The sequence below is a fragment of the Drosophila subpulchrella genome, chromosome 3L, assembly GCF_014743375.2.
Source record: "Drosophila subpulchrella strain 33 F10 #4 breed RU33 chromosome 3L, RU_Dsub_v1.1 Primary Assembly, whole genome shotgun sequence".
NCBI lineage: Eukaryota > Metazoa > Arthropoda > Insecta > Diptera > Drosophilidae > Drosophila > Drosophila subpulchrella.
In genome coordinates, this window is record NC_050612.1 from 9,189,119 (window position 1) to 9,209,936 (window position 20,818).

General features: G+C 45.2%; 7 protein-coding genes across 10 annotated transcripts; 3 read left to right on the forward strand and 4 right to left on the reverse strand.

The window, feature by feature from the left end:
• Positions 1–88: 88 nt before the first annotated feature.
• LOC119552975 (ATP-binding cassette sub-family E member 1) lies at positions 89–2,731 on the reverse strand. Its single transcript, XM_037862988.1, has 5 exons — positions 2,636–2,731; positions 2,116–2,329; positions 1,445–2,055; positions 672–1,388; positions 89–615 (listed from the first exon to the last, which is right to left on the reverse strand). The coding sequence occupies exons 2-5, from the start codon at positions 2,326–2,328 to the stop codon at positions 321–323; spliced, it is 1,836 nt and encodes a 611-aa protein (XP_037718916.1). The 5' UTR covers position 2,329; positions 2,636–2,731; the 3' UTR covers positions 89–320.
• Positions 2,732–3,182: 451 nt separating this feature from the next.
• LOC119553928 (signal recognition particle subunit SRP68) lies at positions 3,183–5,521 on the forward strand. Its single transcript, XM_037864616.1, has 4 exons — positions 3,183–3,332; positions 3,441–3,790; positions 3,853–4,515; positions 4,576–5,521. Exons 1-4 carry the CDS (start codon positions 3,233–3,235, stop codon positions 5,278–5,280), a joined length of 1,818 nt encoding a protein of 605 aa, XP_037720544.1. The 5' UTR covers positions 3,183–3,232; the 3' UTR covers positions 5,281–5,521.
• Positions 5,507–8,603, reverse strand: LOC119553929. Its single transcript, XM_037864617.1, has 3 exons — positions 8,031–8,603; positions 6,469–6,758; positions 5,507–6,401 (listed from the first exon to the last, which is right to left on the reverse strand). Exons 1-3 carry the CDS (start codon positions 8,329–8,331, stop codon positions 5,592–5,594), a joined length of 1,401 nt encoding a protein of 466 aa, XP_037720545.1. The 5' UTR covers positions 8,332–8,603; the 3' UTR covers positions 5,507–5,591.
• A 2,894-nt stretch (positions 8,604–11,497) lies between these two features.
• On the forward strand, positions 11,498–12,843 carry LOC119554417. Of its 2 annotated transcripts, none has more exons than XM_037865306.1 (2): positions 11,498–11,581; positions 12,417–12,843. In XM_037865306.1, the coding sequence occupies exon 2, from the start codon at positions 12,426–12,428 to the stop codon at positions 12,804–12,806; it is 381 nt and encodes a 126-aa protein (XP_037721234.1). In that variant the 5' UTR covers positions 11,498–11,581; positions 12,417–12,425; the 3' UTR covers positions 12,807–12,843. The 2 variants fall into 2 exon arrangements, with proteins under 2 accessions (XP_037721234.1, XP_037721235.1); XM_037865307.1 differs by having other exon boundaries at positions 11,499–11,581; positions 12,420–12,843.
• Positions 12,844–12,859: 16 nt separating this feature from the next.
• LOC119554416 (N-acetylgalactosamine kinase) lies at positions 12,860–15,929 on the reverse strand. Of its 2 annotated transcripts, none has more exons than XM_037865304.1 (6): positions 15,781–15,929; positions 14,842–15,026; positions 14,606–14,779; positions 13,688–14,421; positions 13,241–13,445; positions 12,860–13,179 (listed from the first exon to the last, which is right to left on the reverse strand). In XM_037865304.1, the coding sequence occupies exons 2-6, from the start codon at positions 15,018–15,020 to the stop codon at positions 12,993–12,995; spliced, it is 1,479 nt and encodes a 492-aa protein (XP_037721232.1). In that variant the 5' UTR covers positions 15,021–15,026; positions 15,781–15,929; the 3' UTR covers positions 12,860–12,992. The 2 variants fall into 2 exon arrangements, with proteins under 2 accessions (XP_037721232.1, XP_037721233.1); XM_037865305.1 differs by lacking the exon at positions 15,781–15,929 and adding an exon at positions 15,219–15,361.
• Positions 15,930–16,615: 686 nt separating this feature from the next.
• LOC119555534 (protein phosphatase methylesterase 1) lies at positions 16,616–19,119 on the forward strand. 2 transcript variants are annotated; one of them, XR_005219895.1, is made up of 7 exons: positions 16,616–16,846; positions 16,920–17,118; positions 17,206–17,315; positions 17,934–18,245; positions 18,302–18,520; positions 18,580–18,990; positions 19,023–19,119. XR_005219895.1 is itself a non-coding variant. In XM_037866966.1 (6 exons), exons 1-6 carry the CDS (start codon positions 16,773–16,775, stop codon positions 18,887–18,889), a joined length of 1,224 nt encoding a protein of 407 aa, XP_037722894.1. In that variant the 5' UTR covers positions 16,616–16,772; the 3' UTR covers positions 18,890–19,119. The 2 variants fall into 2 exon arrangements, 1 of the variants encoding a protein (XP_037722894.1); XM_037866966.1 differs by having other exon boundaries at positions 18,580–19,119.
• Positions 19,120–19,255: 136 nt separating this feature from the next.
• LOC119555535 (UPF0193 protein EVG1 homolog) lies at positions 19,256–20,725 on the reverse strand. Its single transcript, XM_037866967.1, has 3 exons — positions 20,402–20,725; positions 19,614–19,985; positions 19,256–19,554 (listed from the first exon to the last, which is right to left on the reverse strand). The coding sequence occupies exons 1-3, from the start codon at positions 20,604–20,606 to the stop codon at positions 19,379–19,381; spliced, it is 753 nt and encodes a 250-aa protein (XP_037722895.1). The 5' UTR covers positions 20,607–20,725; the 3' UTR covers positions 19,256–19,378.
• Between the last annotated feature and the right edge of the window lie 93 nt (positions 20,726–20,818).

Sequence of the window (20,818 nt, forward strand, 5' to 3'; positions counted from 1 at the left end):
TTATTGCGGTTGAGAAAAAAACTTTATTTGCAGTTTTGTATAAAGAAAATTTGTTTATTTTTGCTAGACTCATTTAAGACAACAATTATTTCCTGTTGTTTTGGGTTTACTATTTATTTCGCTGTAAAAACGTATATAAAACTCACTTTAATCAAGTACAATTAATCCCCAATTATCGATTGTACGTAATCCTCGACAACAATAACAAAATATATTGAAAGTAAATGTGTTTTCGACCAAAGAATGCAAAATGAACAAAGGAGAGCTGAAGAGAACAAAGGGAAACGAGCTGTCCAATTGAGGTGGTCAGTGATCCTGTCTTAATTACAAGCCTCGTCCTCCAGGAAGAAGAACTGGCCGGAGCGCTTCTGTTCTGTGTCCTTGACCGAGTTGTTCTTGTTGATGCGGGGCCTGAAGTTGTTAGGATCGCGACGGAAGGTGATGCCGAGCAGTTCGAGGAAGCGGTTCATGCCATTCAGCAGCGACTGCGGCGAGAAGGCCGTGGTCTTGACCGAAGGCTGACCCTCAATAACGATGACACGGTCGGCGAGGTAGGTGGCCATGATGAAATCGTGCTCCACCACAAATCCAGTTTTCTTGGCGTGCAAAATATAGCTGAAATGGGGAGCGGTCAGTATTAGCTGCTAATTCAGATTTTCGTTAAAACCTACCGCTTGATAACCTTGGCGGCCACCAGACGCTGTTCCGAATCCAAGTAGGCAGAAGGTTCGTCAATGAGGTAGACATCCGCCGGCTTGCCCAGGCACAAAACCAAGGCCACTCGCTGCAACTCACCACCGGAAAGATTCTGCACCTCCTGGTCCATGATCTCCTCGATCTTCATGGGCTTCATAACATCGGCAATGAACTGCGGATGCACGTAGGCGTCGCGAATCTTATCGTGCAGTAAATGGCGCACATGGTTTTGGAATTTCGGGGAAATCTTCTGCGGCTTGTACGAGATGTTGAGCATGGGCAGTTCCACCTCGCCATCGGGCTGAAGGTTGCCGGCCAGCATTCGAATGAACGTGGTCTTGCCCGTACCGTTTTCGCCCAGCAAAACCAGGATCTCGGAGTCGCTGAAGTGACCCTTCTCCACCGTCAGCTCGAATTTGCCCAGGGTCTTGACCATGGAGGGATACACGTAGTGGTTCATTCGCTTGATCTCCTCCTCCGTGGCCGATTCGGATACCTTGAAAGTAAGTGACTCGGTGCGGAAACGCATGTTTTCGGTGGGCACAAAGCCATCGAGGAATATGTTGATGCCTTCGCGCACGGAGAAGGGCATAGTGACCACTCCGTAGCAGCCGGGAACTCCGTAAAGACAGCAAATAAAGTCGGACAAGTAATCCAGCACAGACAAATCGTGCTCCACCACGATAATGAACCTGGGAAATGGAATTTATCCTTAATAAGGGGACGTCCATTAAATATATCAACTTACTTGGTGGGATGCAAGAGCGATCGAATGGTCAGGGCAGCGTTGAGACGCTGTTTCACATCCAGATACGAGGACGGCTCGTCGAACATGAAGATGTCTGCATTCTGTATGCACACCATGGCGATGGCGAAGCGTTGCAGCTCTCCACCAGACAGCTGGGAGATCTCACGATCCCGGATATGCGAAAGGTCCAGCATATCACAGATCTTGGTCTGCAGCTCCCGCTCGTCCTTCTTGTCCAGAAGATCGCCGACTGCGCCACGCACCGCCTTGGGGATTTGATCCACATACTGCGGCTTGACCAGCGCCTTCAGGTTGTCCTCCAGGATCTTGGTGAAGTAGTTCTGCAGCTCGGAGCCGCGGAAGTAGCTGAGGATCTCCGTCCAGTCGGGCGGATTGGCGTACTTGCCCAGATTGGGTTTCTGCTTGCCGGCGAGGATCTTCAGAGCGGTCGACTTGCCAATACCATTCTGTCCCACCAGACCGAGCACTTCACCGGGTCGCGGAATGGGCAGACGATGCAGCTTAAAGGAGTTCTTGCTATACCGATGCGTTGTGTGCTTCTCCAGGTTGCTGGGCAAGTTGATGATTGTGATGGCCTCAAAGGGGCATTTCTGGGGGACAGAAGAAATGGGTTAATTGGGGCTGGCATAGAACTGGCATAGCTGACCCACCTTGACACAGATACCGCAACCAATGCAGAGCTCCTCGGACAGCGAGGCTATCTTGGACGTGGGCGTCACCTCGATGCAGAGCTTGCCCATGCGCACCACCGGGCAGGTCTTCTTGCACTCCTGCCGACACCGCTTGGGCTTGCACTTGTCATCGCTGACGATAGCAATACGCGTCTGCTTGTCCACCTCCTCGTTCTCCTTTCTGCGCGACATGCTGTTGAAGATTCAAGGGGGGAAATTAAAAGTTATTGGCTTCACTCTACTAATCAGTCGTCTATATGGTAATCAGTTCACTGTCAACGTTGCAAATCTCCAACCCCGACCGTCAAAACAAATCTGGTGCAGCGTTTTGTGGGCGGCGGGCGGGGGTGCGGCGACTGCGTTCGCCTGTGAGTGAAAGTATAACCTCAAAGCGTGGCCAAAACAAGTGCTTTCCAATGCGAAATCTCAATGTCTGACACGCGGCGGGGGTGGTTCTTCACTTTCACGTTGACAGAGTGCTACGTTCCTTCAGTTTTACCTGCGAACTAGGCCGAAATTGTTGTAAAACAGACAGAACGCACGCTCTTGCGTGTCAGCCAACAAGTTTCAAAAGGGGGGAGTTTTGAAGAGTTTCTCAACACTACTGGATGGAGACGGCCGACCAGGACTATCGATATAAGGAAATATCGCTTGCAAGTTTTATTTTTTTGAATTTTTGTTCGAAATACCTAATGCTCTGATATATATAGTTCTTATATGACTAGAAATAACTGAAAAATCGTATTATGCTAACTTTTAGAAAATCACACACTGCCATAACCAATTTTTTAAGCTAGTATAATAAATCAAAAATATATATATTTTGTATATATTTATGTTTACAGAATTGGTTTTATAAAAACTAAGCTTTGAAATATTGTACATTTTATTTTATTAAGATGGTAATTACATTTTACTGCCACAGAACTTAAACAAAAAGGAAATTTTTTCAACTCAGAATAGAGTTTTTACTCCCGATATATATCGCACGAGAACCGCCCATGCTGATATCGATAACTAAGTGTTGCTGATATTCCCAATTAGTTTGTCATCCCTGATTTTTACACGTCGTTGATTTGTGTCGACTGCTTAAAAAATGGTCGTCCAAGAGGATAATCCGAATACTGGGGACGTCCAGGAGAAGACGGAGAGTGCTCCAGTGGCGGCAGAGCCAGCCAAGATCTTCACCGTGGAGAGTAAGTGGTTAACTGGGGCGCAGCCCGCTGCCAAGTGGCCCAGACGCCCCGCTCCCTTTAACCTAAAAGTCTGTATGCTAATGCACTGAACTTTCACTCCCCCTGCAGTTCTGCACATGATTAAGGATGCCCAGCAGCAGCATGGTCTGCGCCACGGCGATTTCCAGCGGTACCGCGGATACTGCACCCGCCGCATCCGCCGATTGAGGAAGGCACTGAAGTACCCGCAGGGCGACAAGCGGCACTTCAAGCGACGCGACGTGACCATTGGCCAGCTGACGGGCAAGAAGGCGGACGAGCGCTTCATCCACATCCCGCTGATCAGCGCCGAGCGCGCCTGGGCCTATGCCATGCAGCTGAAGCAGGAGTCGAATACGGAGCCCCGAAAGCGCTTCCATCTGATCAGCAAGCTGCGCAGGGCCTGTTTCTACGCCCTCCAGCTGCAGGAGTTGTGCAATGTAAGCTGGAACGCACCAATATGATTAGTTTGAATCGAGTTTAATTCACCTTTTACCCCTAGACGGAGGCCTTCGATGCCCGCACCAAGCTGGAGTGCGAGGCCTATGTGGCCTGGATGCATGGAACCCTGCACTTTGAGCTGCAGCTATGGAAATCCGCTGGCGAGCACTTAAAGCGCGCCCAGGTGGTGTACGAGAATCTGGCCAAGGCCCTGCCCGATGATGAACAGGAGCTGTACCGCGCCAAGGTGAACGAGTTCACACCCAATCTGCGCTACTGCGCCTACAACATCAGCGGTGGTGCCAGTGGCGGTAATATCGATGAGATCCTGGAGCTGCGCGCCCAGGGTGTACTCGAGAATCTGGATGTTCTGGTCAGTCAGACCAAGACGGAGAGCAGCGAGGGCCTGCAGACCATCGACTGGCGCGGTCGCAAGGTCACCGTGCGTCCGGAGAAGGTGCGTCTGTTCCTGCTCAGTGCCCAGGAGTTGGACAAGTCGCTGGCCAAGACCACCAAGCTGGATGCCAAGATAGAGCTGATTGAACGCATTCTGATGGACTGCAAGGACGCCATCCAGGCAGTTCGCGATGAGATCAAGCAGGATCCCAAGCTACGTTCGCTAACCACCGGACAGACCGTGTCGGGCGTGCAATATCTATTGGCCTATTTGAGCTACATTCGTCACAGCCGCACACTGCAGCGTAATCTTTGCCTAGTGGAGCAGGTAAGCCCAACAAAAAAATTGCCTATAGCTTCATTTGCTTATCTTAATTGTCCCGACCAGGCCAAGCTCAACTTTGACGATCCCAACCAGCAGTCTCAGCAAAATGTGGGCGACGGTAAGCGAGTTCGATCCCAGGATCTGGCCCGCCTATACGAGATCATCCTGCAAAACGTTACGGAAATGCAGCAGATCACCGGCTTGGAGGACGATGCCAAGTACCAGAGCGAGGTGGAGAACCTGGCCGTCACCTTCAAGGCCTTCCGCTGCTATTACATTGCGCTCACACTAATCGACATGAAGAAGTGGAAGGAGGCGGTGGCGCTGTACGAACGCGCATTTAACTACGCCGGCGAAGCCCTGAAGGGCAAGACCAGTCCGGAGTTCCAGCTGCAGGATGAACTCAAGAAGGTCGTCTCCGCCATCGAGGGCTGCAAGTTCTCCGCCCATGCGTACAGTGTGCTGGAGGATGACAACAGTGAGGACGCCGGAACCACCACCAAGTCGCAAAAGACCACGAAACCTCTGTATGAGCGTCTGTCCCTATACAAAGAGGACCAGTCGCTGCACACCAAGTCACCCAATGTGTTTAAGCTGACCCCCGAAATGGAGCCCATACCCTGCAAACCGCTATTCTTTGACCTGGCCATGAATTACGTGGAGCTGCCCTCGCTGGAGGACAAACTGGAGTCTCCCGGCAAAAAGGGCCCCTCGATCACTGGCTTCGTCAAGGGATTCCTTGGATGGGGCGGCGGCGGCAACAAGTGAGACTGCCAACAGCCACCACGAAGCACTCTTCTGGAATTCCACACATCCATGTTACACTTGTAAAGCCTTCAGATCCATGTCCACGCAGCGGTATGTCCGATGTTCTTTATAAGTTCTTTGTTTTGGCTTTTACCCCCGCCAGATTTGTTTTTTCTACGAAACTTTTGTAAGTTAAAAACGTGAACAATTATTCGGTAATAAAGGAACCTTTAAGAGAGAGCTATAGTTCCTCAAGGGCAAATCTATCATCTATTTATTCTGAACGTTAAAGTTTATAAGTTAATACTATCACTACATGACTATGAATACTCTTAAAAGTTTTGCTTTTGCATTTCGAGATAGCCGAGCTCGTAGAACTCCATGACCAGCTCCCGGATGCGCAAATGGTATTCGGAAGTGAGCATCTGGGTGCACTTGATCTCCTTTCCAGTGAGATTCTGTTCGCTCATTACGTCCAGATTGGGCAGATTGTCCGGATCGAAGGTGACAGCTGGCAGGATCCACATGCCGATGGCCAGGCCATAGTGCACCTGACGCACATACTCCGTACTGACACGCTGCAAGGAGAAGGCTTCGCACAGCTCCTCTAGTCGCTCAGCAGCGGGTGTATCCTCCAGCTGGAGCCTCAGTTCCTGACCCACAGCTTCGGAGTAGGCGGCCAGCAGGGTATCTGTGTGCACATCCCTCAACTGCCTTCTCGTGCTGGTGTAAATAAAGTGGAGAATGTCAAAAACAGGCGACGACCGGCGCATGGCCTGCAGATCGAAGAAGATCACCTCCTCCGGCTCAGAGCGGAACATTATGTTGTTTACCCAAAGGTCACCATGGCAGATCACACTATTTGGAGCCTCCACGGTGGCATTAATATCCCGCTTCAGGTTTCCAAACAAGTTCGGACGAAGTTCCTCCAGCAGACCAATGGGTGTGGTAAGACTATCGTCTGCATTGGAGCCACTTAGACTCTCCAGGGCCTGCTGCACGGAAGTGTCCAGAATGGCGGCATAAAAGTCCGTCGCCTCATCACAGTAGACAATCTCCTGAAGGTGGCTGGCCTGGGAAGCAAAGGAAGAGGACTCTAGTTCCTGGGCGGCCAGCGAGGCTGCGTGGAGTTGAGCCAGTTTCTGAAAAGATGAGGCATTTGTTAGGAATGACCCATGGATCAAATGTAATCGTCTTCCACTCACTCACCTTCATCACCAGGAGGCAGTCGTTCAGTTCCAAGCCCGCCAGACGATCCTTCATCCGGAAACCCAAGGCTTTGAGGTCCTGCAGCACGATGATCGGCTCCCCACCCTCCATGTCCCTGCGATCCTGGCTCTCCGCGATGTGGCACACCGGGAACAGCTGCTGGCGGCTGTGGGTGGCCAAAAGGGGCGCCAAGTGTCGGTAGGCGTTGATCTCGTTGCTGAAGGCCTCCTCGCACCGGTAGAGCTGCCGGCGCGACAGACTCGCAATTTGCCGCTTGACAATTACTGTGACTGCACAGGAAGAAATGTTATTTTTAAATAACCAGCACAGGTAAAAATTAATGGTTTCTTTAAACAATCATTTTTTTTTTTTATTACGTGAATACGATAGTGTTGAATCGAGGTTAATAGTGACTTGCTTACTTAATGGGCACAGTGCAACTCGGATTCAAACCTCACCTCAGAGCTTTATAAAAAACTTTCATTTACATAATATTAGTTTTATATTTAACTAATTACATTTAAATATAAGGGTTAATATGGTATGGATGGTCATAGGCATAGGCCTTAACTCACCTTTTGAGTTTTCTTATACTTATTACCCTAAGAAAAGTTTTATGTTCCAAATAATATATAATAATTGGTATTTGGAAATTATAGGACATTTGTTCCTTTACGAAATGCAAAATCATTAAATTGATTTGTTAAAATTTTCCCTAATCTTACAGTGTAGGTGGTAAACAGGGTGGGGAGGGGCGTAAGTGCCGACCAAAACAAACTGCGAGAGCGGCGGAGGCGAACAGCTGATTTTTGTTTACGTCGCTGGCAAAGATTTATATTTATGAATGAATTGAATGACCTTGCGTGCGTGAGAGCGGAGTGGTGGTTTATTTTTTGCTGCCTCTCTCTCGCGGGTGTGAGAGTGTGCGTGCTGACCTTTAGCAAATCTATATTACGTATACGCCTGGGTGTATGGGTGCATTGCATTTAGAATGCGTGCAACAAGGTCAACCCACTCGACGCCGCCGCTCAGCGGGGCAAACAAAAGCAAACATCTAAACTTAAATGGGTGCAAATAGGGTTTGAACTAGTCTATACCCTATTTAAGGTCATAAAATAGTAAATACACCCACATATTTCTATATTTCAAAAAAGTTCATATTAAACTTAATTATGTACCGAATATTTAGTGACTTAATAATAACTTAATGTTTTGTAAATTATTGATTTCAATTATACTTTGTTTTAAAGTAGTAGTTATTAGAAATTTAAGGAATACTTTAAATTATACTTATGTTTTATTGGGTACATAACAAATGTTTATTGGAATGAAAATATCTTTAAAAAGGTATTGATAAGGTTTTTATTTTTAATAGTTCGAATGCTCCTGTTCTGTGCTTTGAGAAAAATTTAAAGCTTCAGAGAAAAGTTTTTTTTACAAAGAAATCCGGAAAATTGAACTACCCTTAAAAACAATGCAATGTAAATACAGGGTATCAACAAGAAAATCAATGAGATGAGTGTAATGGCGCCTGGCGTCTAATCTGTATGAACTGAGCTCACCAATTTCACTCCTCGCCAGCTCCTGATTCTGATCCCGATCCCGATCCTGGTCCGGCGCCTGGCTGATGGTGACCCGCTTCACCACGGACATGTAGTTGTCGCCACTGCTGCTGCCCGCGGAGCACGCGATGTGGGCTATGCTAAAGGAGACCAGCTGGTTCTGGCTGAACAGTTGGCGCAAATGGTCGGTATTCTCCTCGTATTGATTGCTGGCACTACCATCGTAGCCACCGGCCGGATTCACGGCCATGGCCAAGCCGCCATGCGAAGGTCCTGCTGTTGGGGTTGCTGCCAAAGCCATTTTATCCAACTCACTTGGCTGCCCGATGGGGAATGGGAATGGTTCTTGAGGGAAGGCTGCTGCCAAATCGTTTGCTAGCCGTCGATTTCTGCCGCTGCAGCATTTTCTTTCTAGCACTGACACAAATCCGAATTGAGTCCAGGTCGATTCTTTGTATTTTTCCGTAATTATTATACAATTTCCGCTGGCCAAGATGTGGGCAACACTCTGGTTATAGCACACCTAGGCGAAAAGTGTGCAATGTGCGACAGACCAACCGCCCGCCGAACTGCCAAACCTCGACTGGCACTGCAATTGCAATGGAAACTCACTAGAGAGCCCAAATGGCGGCGAGAACCGCCGGAAAATCGGCAATTCTCTCGGTTCTCTCGCAAGTCGCTCAGTTCTAAAATTGAAATTGCATTCTGAAAGCCGGTAGGAGGTGGCAGGCAGGCGTGACTCTCGTTCAGGGTCACCGCACCGCACTTTCACTCGACTCGCACTCGGACTCGGGTGCGTATACTTAATGCGCCGCCCGGCCAAAGCGGATGTCGCTCATACGCCGCGTCGGCCGAGAGTCGTTTGCATTGGCCCACCAATTCGTGCACTTGAAATTGCATTGGCCGTCCTTGGCAGGCGCTGCGTGTGGGTCGAGGCAATGCGCATAAAAATCAAAGCAAACACATAATAAAAGGGGTTCATTTTTTCATAGAAACACACAGTGTTGCCTCTGTAACTTGGAATCAGTTATTAGGGGTTTTAATGCCTGCATGGAAATTTGACTAATTAGTAAATCAAGTTTAGCTATTAATAATATAAGGCAATATAAAAAAAAATTGGTTTTTCATCAGGAAAAATCTACAAGCAAATAATTTTAGCAATATCTTTAAGATAAGATTGTTAGGTTAATGGTAATGGTAATGGATAATAACATTAAGAGTCACTGATAATCCATTTTTAGAAGCCAAAAAAATTTGATTCATAATTTTCTTCAAAATGTCTTTATAAAAGTTTTTATCTTAAAGCATCCGACGTTCAGTCTCTGAGTTCCCCCGAATTTTCGGTCACGTAGTCGCAGACAAAGCCTAATAAAGTTCAAAGACCAAGCTCATTAACTTTGGCCGCAGCCAACAATGCAGGGGCCAGGCAATTTGTTTATTTAATATGCATCCACAAAGCCGCTAAATGGCCATTAATTAAATATCAAATCCGCCACGGCCAATAAATGAGAGACCACTCCCCGAGACGTAGTTCAAGTCGAAATCCGAACAATGTAAATACCAATCTCAGGCCAAGATACGCACCTGAAAGATCGGGCGAGTTCAAGGCTGCCATCCGGCGGGTGATTATGATTGTGGCGAATATCCAGTGCGGACAACTCCGGGTAATGCTTCCGCCTTGGCTGATCGGTTGAATAACCCCAGATATTCATACAGACCCAAGCACCCCAACACCCCGACACCCGTAGCAAATTAGGGTCAAACATGTGCAGCCAACGAGCTCAGCTCGAATTTTAGTCTCCACTGGCTCAGCATTAAATTCAGGGTCAATCGGCACTTTCAAAATCGCACAGAGCTCGGATTGAGTCGGACATGGATTCTAGGCAAACTTGTCAATCATTGTAATCGCAATACTACTTATACAGTGCAAGAAATAAGGCACTAAGAAATATCTGATTACCAAATATAAACTCCGATATTATTAGGTACTTAATATCAGATCATAGTATTATAAAGCTCAATACCAAAACTAAATTCCAATATCGGTTATAAAAAATGTAATGAAATAGATTTCCGTAAAATTCGGATAGTGAACTAAATAGAAATATAGTTCATAAAATATATATTATTATTACCAAATCAATATTATACAAACTGAACACATACAGTGGTCGGCATATGTATTTTGACAAAATAAAAGTTAAGTATACTCATAACTTGAATTTACTTCTTGTAAACTATAGGCATCAATGGAAAGGTAATTTCAATGCCGTTTGAATGATACAATACATTTCTTTACCCATTCAGTACTTATTGAAAAGGACAAATTTGTGTAAATCAACTTTTAAATTTTTTTTAAAAACTTTTTTCTTCGTCTTGAAAACTTAAATTTTTTGATGCAAAAAGTTTCTTCAAACAAAAACAATAGTAACTGCAAAAAGAATTTTTTAAAAATCATTTTTCTTATATTTTTTATGAATTTTTGAAAATGCTTAAAAACAGGCATTTGAGCCATATTTTTCTCTTTTTCATACAAATTTTTTCCGACATTGTCACCTTCAAAAAATCATAAAAAATATAAGGAAAATGATTTTTGAAAAATTCTTTTTGCAGTTACTATTATTTTTGTTTGAAGAAACTTTTTGCATCAAAAAGTTTAAGTTTTCAAGTCGAGGAAAAAAGTTTGAAAAAAAAATTTAAAAGTTGATTTACACAAATTTGTCCTTTTCAATAAGTACTGAATGGGTAAAGAAATGTATTGTATCATTCAAACGGCATTGAAATTACCTTTCCATTGATGCCTATAGTTTACAAGAAGTAAATTCAAGTTATGAGTATACTTAACTTTTATTTTGTCAAAATACATATGCCGACCAGTGTATACATATTTTCTTATATATATATAAGCTCTCACATTTTCAAATTAGCATATTAAAAATGAAGTGGTATATAAGAAATGTTTTATTTTAGAAATGAATATTGTATATTTTAAAATTCAATGATTTAATCAAACCAGAAAAGTTGAACATTTGCTTATGTTATTGTAAAATCAGTTTTTGCGAGTACATATGGTCCACAAATATATCTGTGCGACTTTTGCCATGCGTAATGCTGCCGGCTGGCAGTCCGACCTTTTTTGGGGGGCACTTTTATGGAGCATGAGAAACGTAGACAGATATCATTGCTTTTAATTGCCCGATCTCAGCGCCTAGGCCTAGGTCAGTCTCTACCAGATTCCAGGCTGCCAATACACTCCACTCCGCTCCGCTCCATAATTAATTTAATAAAATGTAAAGCAGCCAGCTGAAAAAAAAACTTGACTCATTCTCGGCGCTCAGAAGCGACTTTGAGCGCGATTCGAGATCGGTTGACTCACAGACTTGAGTTCAACTCGTTTTTGTGGCATTCAACGGCAAGCGAATAAAAGTTCGCCGCCTCGATATTCTATGATCAGTTTACAGTCTCAACTTCACCCAGCCCCAGGTGTTCCAGTTTCGGTTGAAGTGCTTCTCTCCGAGGATTAGCCCCTGAAATACTAAGTCCATATCAAAGTGAGTGTCGTGTGGTGTGAGTGGGTGCTTTGGAGAACCGAAATCCGATTCGGTTGTGTGGGATCGTAACCTTGACTTTGGCTAAATCAAAGTATCGAAATAAACTTGGAATATGTAAATGCATTTAATGGCGCATAGACACATTTGAAATGCAAGCACAGTGGCTGTGATAAATAAAATACAGAAATAAAGTCTGACTTCCAACCAATGTCACCTTGCCAAGGATTTTTTCAGAGTGAAAGTTTGAAGTTAACTTAAAAACTATAAAACTACACATGTGCCTATTTATCTTAACTAATATTTCTGAAAAAAAATCAATCAACTGAATGTAATTCTCAATTTCCATTTTAAATCTTAATCCGTTCTAATGACTTATTAACGATGTGAACATAAAGTTGTAAATACCATTATCCAAGTGCTTAAAAACACATTTCCAAATTAAAATTTATGTCTAAACGACCACTGTATCTGTATCTCAAGATTTGATTGCTTTGTTCAGACCAAATTGGAGCACTCTACGCTTGACAATTAAAGCTCGCCATTTATTTCGCGGCCAGTCCAATTCTTATCAATAAAAAAGCCAGTTCCAGTTGCGAAAAGTTCACGGATTAGCAACTGTAAGAGTCCGAGCCAAGATCTCCGCGCTGCCCACTCCATTGGCCATATGCGATAATTGATTTTCCCGTACATAATTTATGACGCACGAAACTGACAGCCGACTTGTAGATTAAAAACTGCCACTGACCAGCGGCAATAAATCTGTCCGTATCGCTTTATTAGAACGTTGGACAATAATGCCAGCTCCTGCTCCTTTTCTCTCCTCCTCCTCCTCCAGCAGCCAATCATGCTGACCGCCTGCCAAGTAACGCTGCTCGCTGGATGTCTGGCTCTGGTCACCAGCTCGGTTCGGGCCCAGTTCTTCTACCACCAGGCTTTGGGCCTGCCGGCTGCGCACGCTTACCAGCCGGCCAACCCGTACCAGGGATATGCCACTGCGGATGCCCATCCCTCGGTGGTCCGGAATGCCCAGTGGGAGTCGGAACTGCCCGCCGAACTGTCGAAGAGTGCCCGATTCTACAGTGATCCCGTGATCGCCGCCAACCTGGCCAAGGAATCGCTGCTGACAAAGAAGGAAATGGCAGTGGTGCATCGCGAGGCTGAGAAAATTCCACGGGAACAGGTCTACAAGCTGTTCAAGAACGCCGGCTACCTGAATCGCAGATAGAAACCTTAAAGCTGCAGCCGTACCCAGATGAGTTCCGTTTCCCACGTGCCTTGTTGTATTTTAGTTTTTAAATTGTTAATATATTGTACATACATATTAAATGTTTTCTCTATAAATGTCCGCTGGATTATAGTGACTGAAGGGTGATTTTGGTATACAAGTTGGATTAAAATGCTGGAGAAGAGTTCATTGTACATATAGCTCGGCTCCGTTTCCAGGAAGTGTGGCAAAGACCACTTCGCTGAAGTTGTTGGGCTGATGGCGCTCCAGGAGATGCGTTGGCAGATGGGCGTAGTAGTCCCGCTTCAAAGCCTTTATGTAATCGTCAGCCGCCTCAATGGAATCGCACATGGCCACTATACAACCACCCCAGCTGAAAAAGAATGTTGTTCTTAGTTAAAAGAGCTATATAAAGGGATTTCAAGGATTCTTACCCAGCTCCTGTGACTCGAGCACTGACTTTCTGCTCATTGGATATGGCTATAAGGCGCTCCACGTCTGGATGCGAGCATTCGTAGAGCTCCCGCAGACTCTCGTGGGACTGACGCATGAGCTCGCCCAGCTGCTTGGCACCTTCCTTGCTCGGCCCGGCGGCCAGTTGCTCGCAAATCTTCCGGAACTTGGCCACGCGACCGGATTCTGTGAAGCCAAAATAAAGTCAATAAATTGTAAGCTGATCCTGCGAATTATAAATATTATTTTTTACGAATTTAAATCAATATATTGATCAGGCAACAGCTTAATGTCAATGTCTTTTTAATTGGCTGTAATTATTCAATTGGTGATCAATTAATTGTATGCATGTGCACAGTAAGGAACTAAACGTTTTGATTAACGTTCCAGATACTATCTGAAATTCTGACTCTGAAGATTTATCTTACCCTGAATGACGTGCAGAGCACGTTGGCGCAGCTTGAACTGCTCCATGTGCCGTGTGTTGGCTGAAAGGAACTTGGTCTCCAGTTCCTGCTCGGTAACACCCAGCTCCTTGCAGATATCTGCTCGCGTGTAGTTCCACTTGGTCAAGTTGTCCTTGATCAACTTCTCGAAGGTCTCGTTGTCCATTTGGCAAGCCTCCTCCAGATCGATGAAGCGAACAATGTCCTCCCAGTTGACTAGACCCTTGTGCTTGGCCAGCCATCGCGTGGCCAATCGGCACTCCACCACCCGTTCATTGTAGTCCGAAGAGGCAGCCTTGTTCTTCTGCGCCAGGCTGTTGGCCACCACGAAGCACTTGCCCGCTGGCAATGTCACCGGAGTGCCCTTGAGCTTGGGATGGAATTCGATGTGGTGGGCGCAGCCCACTCTGCCCAAATAGGCGATGGCCTGATCCATACCACCGCTGTGGGTGCCAATGTACTGCTCACACTTGGCCGAAATCGAAGCCAGCTCTCTGCGATCTAGTTTCTTGCCCTGGACATGGGCGGTGGCCAGAACAGCGGAGCTGACCATGGCACTGGAGCTGGAGAGTCCTGCAGCCAGGGGCACATTGCCGTCCACAGCAATGCGCATTCCTGTGGGCTTCCACTGACTGCCCAGATTCTCCTGAATGCCCTTGATGCCGCACAAGAAGTAGTTGTACCAGGCCGGACCTCCGCTTTTAGGCAGCTCAATTCTGGAATAAAGGAATATTCGGTTAGTTAGGTTAAAAATGTATTTGGCGTGGAGAATAATTTTAAGCCAATTTTAAAGTAGAAAAGTTAAAGCAACACAAAAATCAGTTGCACACAAACATGCCAGGTTGTACTTTCTATACCCAGTGATGAAGGTCTGTAATTATCATGCAGTGAATCACCCACCTAAGCGTTTTCAAGTCCGCATCATAGCCCGCGAACTTGGCCTCCTCCAGATTCCTGAGCTGCAGTTCGCTGTCATCTGGATTTTTGGCCACTGCCAGGAAGATGCTCTGACTGACAGCCATGGGAAGCACCGAGTAGCCACAGTAGTCCACATGCTCGCCTATGATGTTGACCCTGGGAAGGAGGGATATGATCAGTTGGGGATGATATGTATACTACTTATAAGGAACACCCACCTGCCTGGCACTCGAACGATAAACTCGGGATCCGCTCCGAACTGCTGCTTGAAAAACGCGACCAGCTGCTGCACACGGTCGTAGATCTTGGACTCCGGCTGGAGCTTCTGTTGGGCCACGATCTCGATGCCGGCTCCCAAAAGCTGAGCGGTTCCATTCCCATTCCCGTTGGCAGTCATGTTCACCTGCAAGCGGGCGAAACCTTAATAACAGACATTATTTTCACAGTCGACGAACCGTAAACGTGTCGCGCAACTGGTTAATCTAAATTTATGGGCAAAAACAAATTTACATACGTAAACAAATAGCCAACAACAACAGCAAGAACAACAACACACCTGTGTTGTGCAAAAAATTAGCTTATCAACCCATCTCACCTTATCAAAATGTCGAAATAGCTATTAGCACACAAAGTGATGTACCAACATTCCGGTTATCAGTTGGGGAAGCGGCTTTAGAGTCGCTAAAACATTAGATTGACGCCAATTTGGCCGCTTAATTGGGAAAAACAAGTGCAAAAGTGCAAAAGTGCAATTCTGCCGGCAAATGAAAAGGAAGGGCAAGCGGGAGCGAGACGGCGATAGCCAACAGCTGTTGTGCGGGAGTTGCCAGGTCTGCGAAAGCTTTAACCCTTGGGATGCTCATCTAAGCTTAGTTTTGAAAATATGCCCTTTAGTTATCTTATAAAAGAAAACCGGCCAGGATCAGTTAAAGTTTAAACATTATATATAAATCAATTGGGAAGCCTAAAATGGTTAATGTTTTTGTTAATACCCTTATTGCAACTGAGTACCATCTAATCTAAACAGTTTTAATCGATTTCATTATGTTCAGCTTATCTTAAAACCATATAATACATAGCTTTTATTTGTTTATTTACCAAAATAAACAAAGATATTGGTACTTGGTTAAGATGTTAACGCTTTTGTCGATACATACCCAGCAATGTCTTATCTTTCTGTGTATGAGGTCAAAATAACTTGCAGCTGTTTCTCAGGCCTTTCTTATCAAAGAAGAGTTCTAGTTTTCGGTGTGAGCACGTCGCGTTCCATCAAGCAACTGAGCGATCCGGTGCCGTTTCCGTTTTTGTTTAGTCCCGAACACAATGCACAATACAGTGAAACATGCTTATCAGGAAATCATAGACTAACTCATAATTCGGTCTGTAGGTCGGGGTTCTAAAAAAACTAGAGGATTTCATATCGGGAAGACTCACTGTGTGTCAGAAAAAACTTGTTGAGAGCTTTATTTGTTTATAAGTAGCTGTCTTTTACCGTTAAATAGGTCAAACATCTTTATAACATACCAAGACTTTATTTGCATTCTAAGAAACAGGTTTTTAAATTTGTTTCGACTAAAAAGTGGTTTTCGGCATCCACTTAAAGAAAGGCCATTACCTTGGTTATTATATTGCCATTAGGGTGAAGTATTTGCTGATAAGGTGTAAGTGCAATGCAGTGCTTTCGATACTTGTTCGTTGGACGAACTTTTTATAGAAGTGATAACTTTTATAAATATAATCTGTAATGATTAAAGAGTCACCTTATTTCTCTATAGCTAATAACAAACATTTTACTTTTCAAATATGAATATTTGAACATCAAGTACATTTTAGCATTAGATAATCATGCTCAATTTGAAATTTGAAAAATAAGCAGCGTTGCCAGACAAAGGCACTGCCAAGCAAAGCTCCTGAAATTGTGCTTAGCGGAGACACCCTCCTGACACCTTGAATGCTTGGATTTTTTAGGTATATTTGAATAAAAAGTGTGGTATAAAAAGTATATTTCATGACGGTATAATCATTGGAACTATTTTATTTGTTTTGGAAAGGAAAACGGATATTTGCGAGCAACGGCCAATTTAATAGCCACTGGCACCTGCACCGTAGGAGCACCACCTGTTGACCCCCTGCGGAGACAATCGAGGCCATGTCCAGTCTACAGCGCACGATGTTGAAGGGCAAGCTGCCACCCACAATTCCTGGCGGACGCATTGGCCGAGCGTAAGTGCAGGAAAATCGAATGGGGGACGGGAATGGGGAGTACGCAGAATCTAACCAATTTGGCTAATTGCAGGGACTCGTTCAAGAAGTCGCGCATCCGCGACTACAAGCCGGGCATGTGGAACGAGTTCTTCGCGGAGAAGGAGGACGTCACGGTGGATGAGCAGCGAACCTTCCGCATCTACCGCACCAAGCAGCCGGAGAAGCCGGGTCCAGTGCTCCTCCTGCTCCACGGCGGTGGCTACTCGGCCCTCACCTGGGCGCACTTCTGTGTGAGTATCTCCCCCCGCCTTGGGATGGAAATCTTCCTGCTTTGGTTTGCAAATCTTTACTAATTGGTCTTATTACATCCACCAAAGTCGGAGGTGACCAGCATGATCCACTGCCAGTGCCTGTGCATCGATTTGCGGGGTCATGGTGACAGCAAGGTGGACGACGAGGATGATCTCTCCGCGGATACGCTGGCCAAGTGAGTTGGTTCCCTTCGAAACATATTCTTTTGTATCATGAGAAATGAGAAAATCGCCATCCAAAATATCATCAATAGGTTTTGTCACTATATTTAAAATTCTAAAAGATATATCACCTAAGTTGAGGCTATCAAGAATATGTTTCCTTTTATTTCCTACATTTAAAAAGATTACAAAATTATCAACGTATATATTCCGTTCATATGTTCTTTTGGAAGGCAAAGGCTTATTCAGTTGCTTTGAAAAGAATTTAATTGCCAATTGAATTTGAATTTTTAGTTTAGTTAACATACCTGAAAAATCAAGAAAATTTGCATAATCTCTTTGTTTATAAAAATAGCGCATGAACATTTTAATGAGGTCGTTCTATTCTAGAATGTTTTGGCTTAATGAGTTTATTGATTAGTCAGATTTGGTGCGTTTCATTTCCAGTCCTTTAAATAGAATTTGGTAGTTTGACATAAGAATAATTTTTGGGTCATAGAAATGTATAATAATATTAAAAAAATTTTCTAGTTTAATTTAATTTTTAAGTAAATGAATGAAATGTTGTTATCTTAGATACTGTTAAAGTACATACTACTATTCGTATTAATTTATAAATATTTCTTACCTAGGGACATTGGAGACCTAATCTTGAAGCTGTATCCCGAGGAGGTGCCACAGCTCTTCGTGGTTGGCCACTCGATGGGCGGCGCCATCGCCGTCCACTTTGCCCACATGTCTTTGGTTCCAAATTTAATCGGCATAACCGTCATCGATGTTGTGGAGGGCACTGCCATGGAGGCATTGGCCAGCATGCAGAGCTTTCTGCGCTCCCGTCCAAAGTATTTCCAGAGTATTCCGAATGCCATCGAGTGGTGCATCCGGAGCGGCCAGGTGCGCAACGTGGACAGCGCCAAAGTGTCCATGCCCGGGCAGATAATCAAGTGAGTGAGCCTGTCCAATTGCTTTTCACAAAAAGGAGTAACCCAATCCTTTCCAGCTGTACAACGAACAAACTGGCAACGAATGACCTGCCACTACCCGATGATGTGCTGGAGGAGGCTCACCACAACAGCATGTTTCCCAATCCGTTCAGCATTTCCGAGGACGAAGAATCGTCGCCGCCGGGCGATGATGCCGCCGATGGCGAAAGTGGAGCAGCTGGCGCGGATTTCAAGAAGCCCATCACGACCAAATCAATGACCGAAGCGGCCAAGAAGTACAAAAAAATAACTAATCTGACTTGAGAAAATATTTCATTATGTTTGTATTCCCCAGTTACACCTGGCGCATTGATCTGTCCAAGTCGGAGAAGTACTGGGTGGGCTGGTTCTCGGGCCTGAGCGATAAGTTCCTCAACTTGCGCCTGCCCAAGCAGCTGCTCCTCGCCAGCATCGATGGACTGGACCGCACCCTGACCGTTGGCCAGATGCAGGGCCGCTTCCAGATGCAGGTCCTGGCCAGATGCGGACACGCCGTGCACGAGGACCGTCCGCACGAGGTGGCCGAGGTGATTAGCGGCTACTTGATCCGGAATCGCTTCGCGGAGGCGGCCAGCGAGTTCCGGTGCCACATGCCGTCGTGCTAAGCAAAACCACCCCTTCGAATCAAAGGTTGAGCACAAGCTGAGGTCACAAAAGTCTATTTTTGAATGGAGGAGCATAACTCTTTGAACTTACAGATGCGTGCATATATATACAAAATGTAGTGCGTAGGTCCAGATATATATATAGCCGTATATTCTCTATACACATATACTTATAATCCAGTAATTTATTCGGTACTTTTAATTAAATCCTATGAATTTTTAACATTGTACTTTATACTCATTTTGCCAAAATTTCAAGTCAAAAGTGCTAGCGTTTGGGCTTCTTACATTGTTATAATGAGTGTGTATTAAATATGTGCCAGATCAAAAAGAAATTTAACGAAATCGAAATTATACGAATGCAAATAAGTTGAATAAAGCTATTTATTAATCGAGTGTTAACACAAATTCCCACAAAATTCGAATGAATCTTGGCTTTTAATGCTCGTCTCAAGGAACTCGTAAAACTTGGATAACAGAATAACACATTTAGTCCACAAAACGGAAGCCACCATCGGACTTCATCTTCATCTTGGATTCCAGCGCCTGAATGCGACGCAGTCGCTCGGCAATCTGCTCGCGGATCTCTGGACGGTACTTCTTGCCCTGGCCCATGGATTCCATTTCTGTCAGCCATTCGGCCCGCTCGTTGATTTGGTCCAATACTGGAAAATCATAGAACCTTGTATATTTGCCTTTGGATTCCAGTGTATTACCAACTTACGCTCATTTATGAGATCCTCCTCCGTCACTAGTTGCTCCTCGCGTGGGCGACGTCGCGGCTTGATGGCCGGATCCGGCAGATGAGTGCCGGCCATGGTGAACTGAAGTTGGGACTTGGCCTTCTCCCCGGCCATTCGGTTGTCAGCAGGCGGACGGTAGTAGCTCAGCTTGTAAGCCCCGCTCGCCTCGATCTGGCGGAGATTCTTGCGCTTGGCATTGCGCGCCCGTTCCAAAATAGCCAATGTCTCCCTGTCCACATCGTTTTTGGTGTTTGGACGCGGCGGCTCGGGAAGCGGCAAGGGGTCCCCATTACGCAGGCTCTCATCGATCTGTTTGCGAACCATCATTGACATCTTGGACTCTTTGACGAGCACTAAGAGGGAGGTTGAAATCCTTAAAAACAATTCCAACTTGAACCAATTTTTAGAAACCAACTATCTTATCGTTTTTTTTAGGCCTGATGAACCATACTTATGTTCAATCCATTGAGTTTGAAGGTGTAAGGGCTTTGGAAACATTGTGAGAATCAATGGAATAATAACATAACTATAGAACTTTTGAAATAGAATTATTAAAATCATTTATAAATCTAACCGATTCTAAAAACAGACTCCTTTCCGAGGAGTTCGAACATATTTGAGCTCAGGAAACATCAATAGACTAGTTTTGAACTAAAATAAGAATCGTAAAAACCAGTTACAAGTGTAAACAACCTTTTCTGTTTTTGATATATCCTTATCGAGGATATTAGGAAAATCAGAAAATCAATTCTCCCCAAAACCCTCTTACATCGGATCAGATCCGCCGTCTCCTTGCTATATTCCACCTTGGCCGAGTGGAATGCTCCAGAGCCGCCAGGGGCAATGCGTTCGCTGGGCCACATGGTCATCTTCTGGGTAGTGGGCTGGCCGCCATCCGCTTCTGGTTCTCGATGGGCCATCAGGCCGCCGGGGAGCGCCTTGACCTGGACGTTGTTAAACCGATGTCGGCTCATTCTGTAAGTCTAGTAATTTTTAATCCGGAAAAGTATAACTCGTTTATATGGAAAATCGCTTCTACAATTTCGTGTGGCGTGTTTGAAGGCTGACCTCGGTGTGAAGTTGTTTTACGCCGGACAACAAAAGTGGAGACGCATGGCAACCTGGGTTGTTAGGCAAACAGCATGGGTATTTTTAATTCTCGAAATAATTTATTGAAAATAAATAT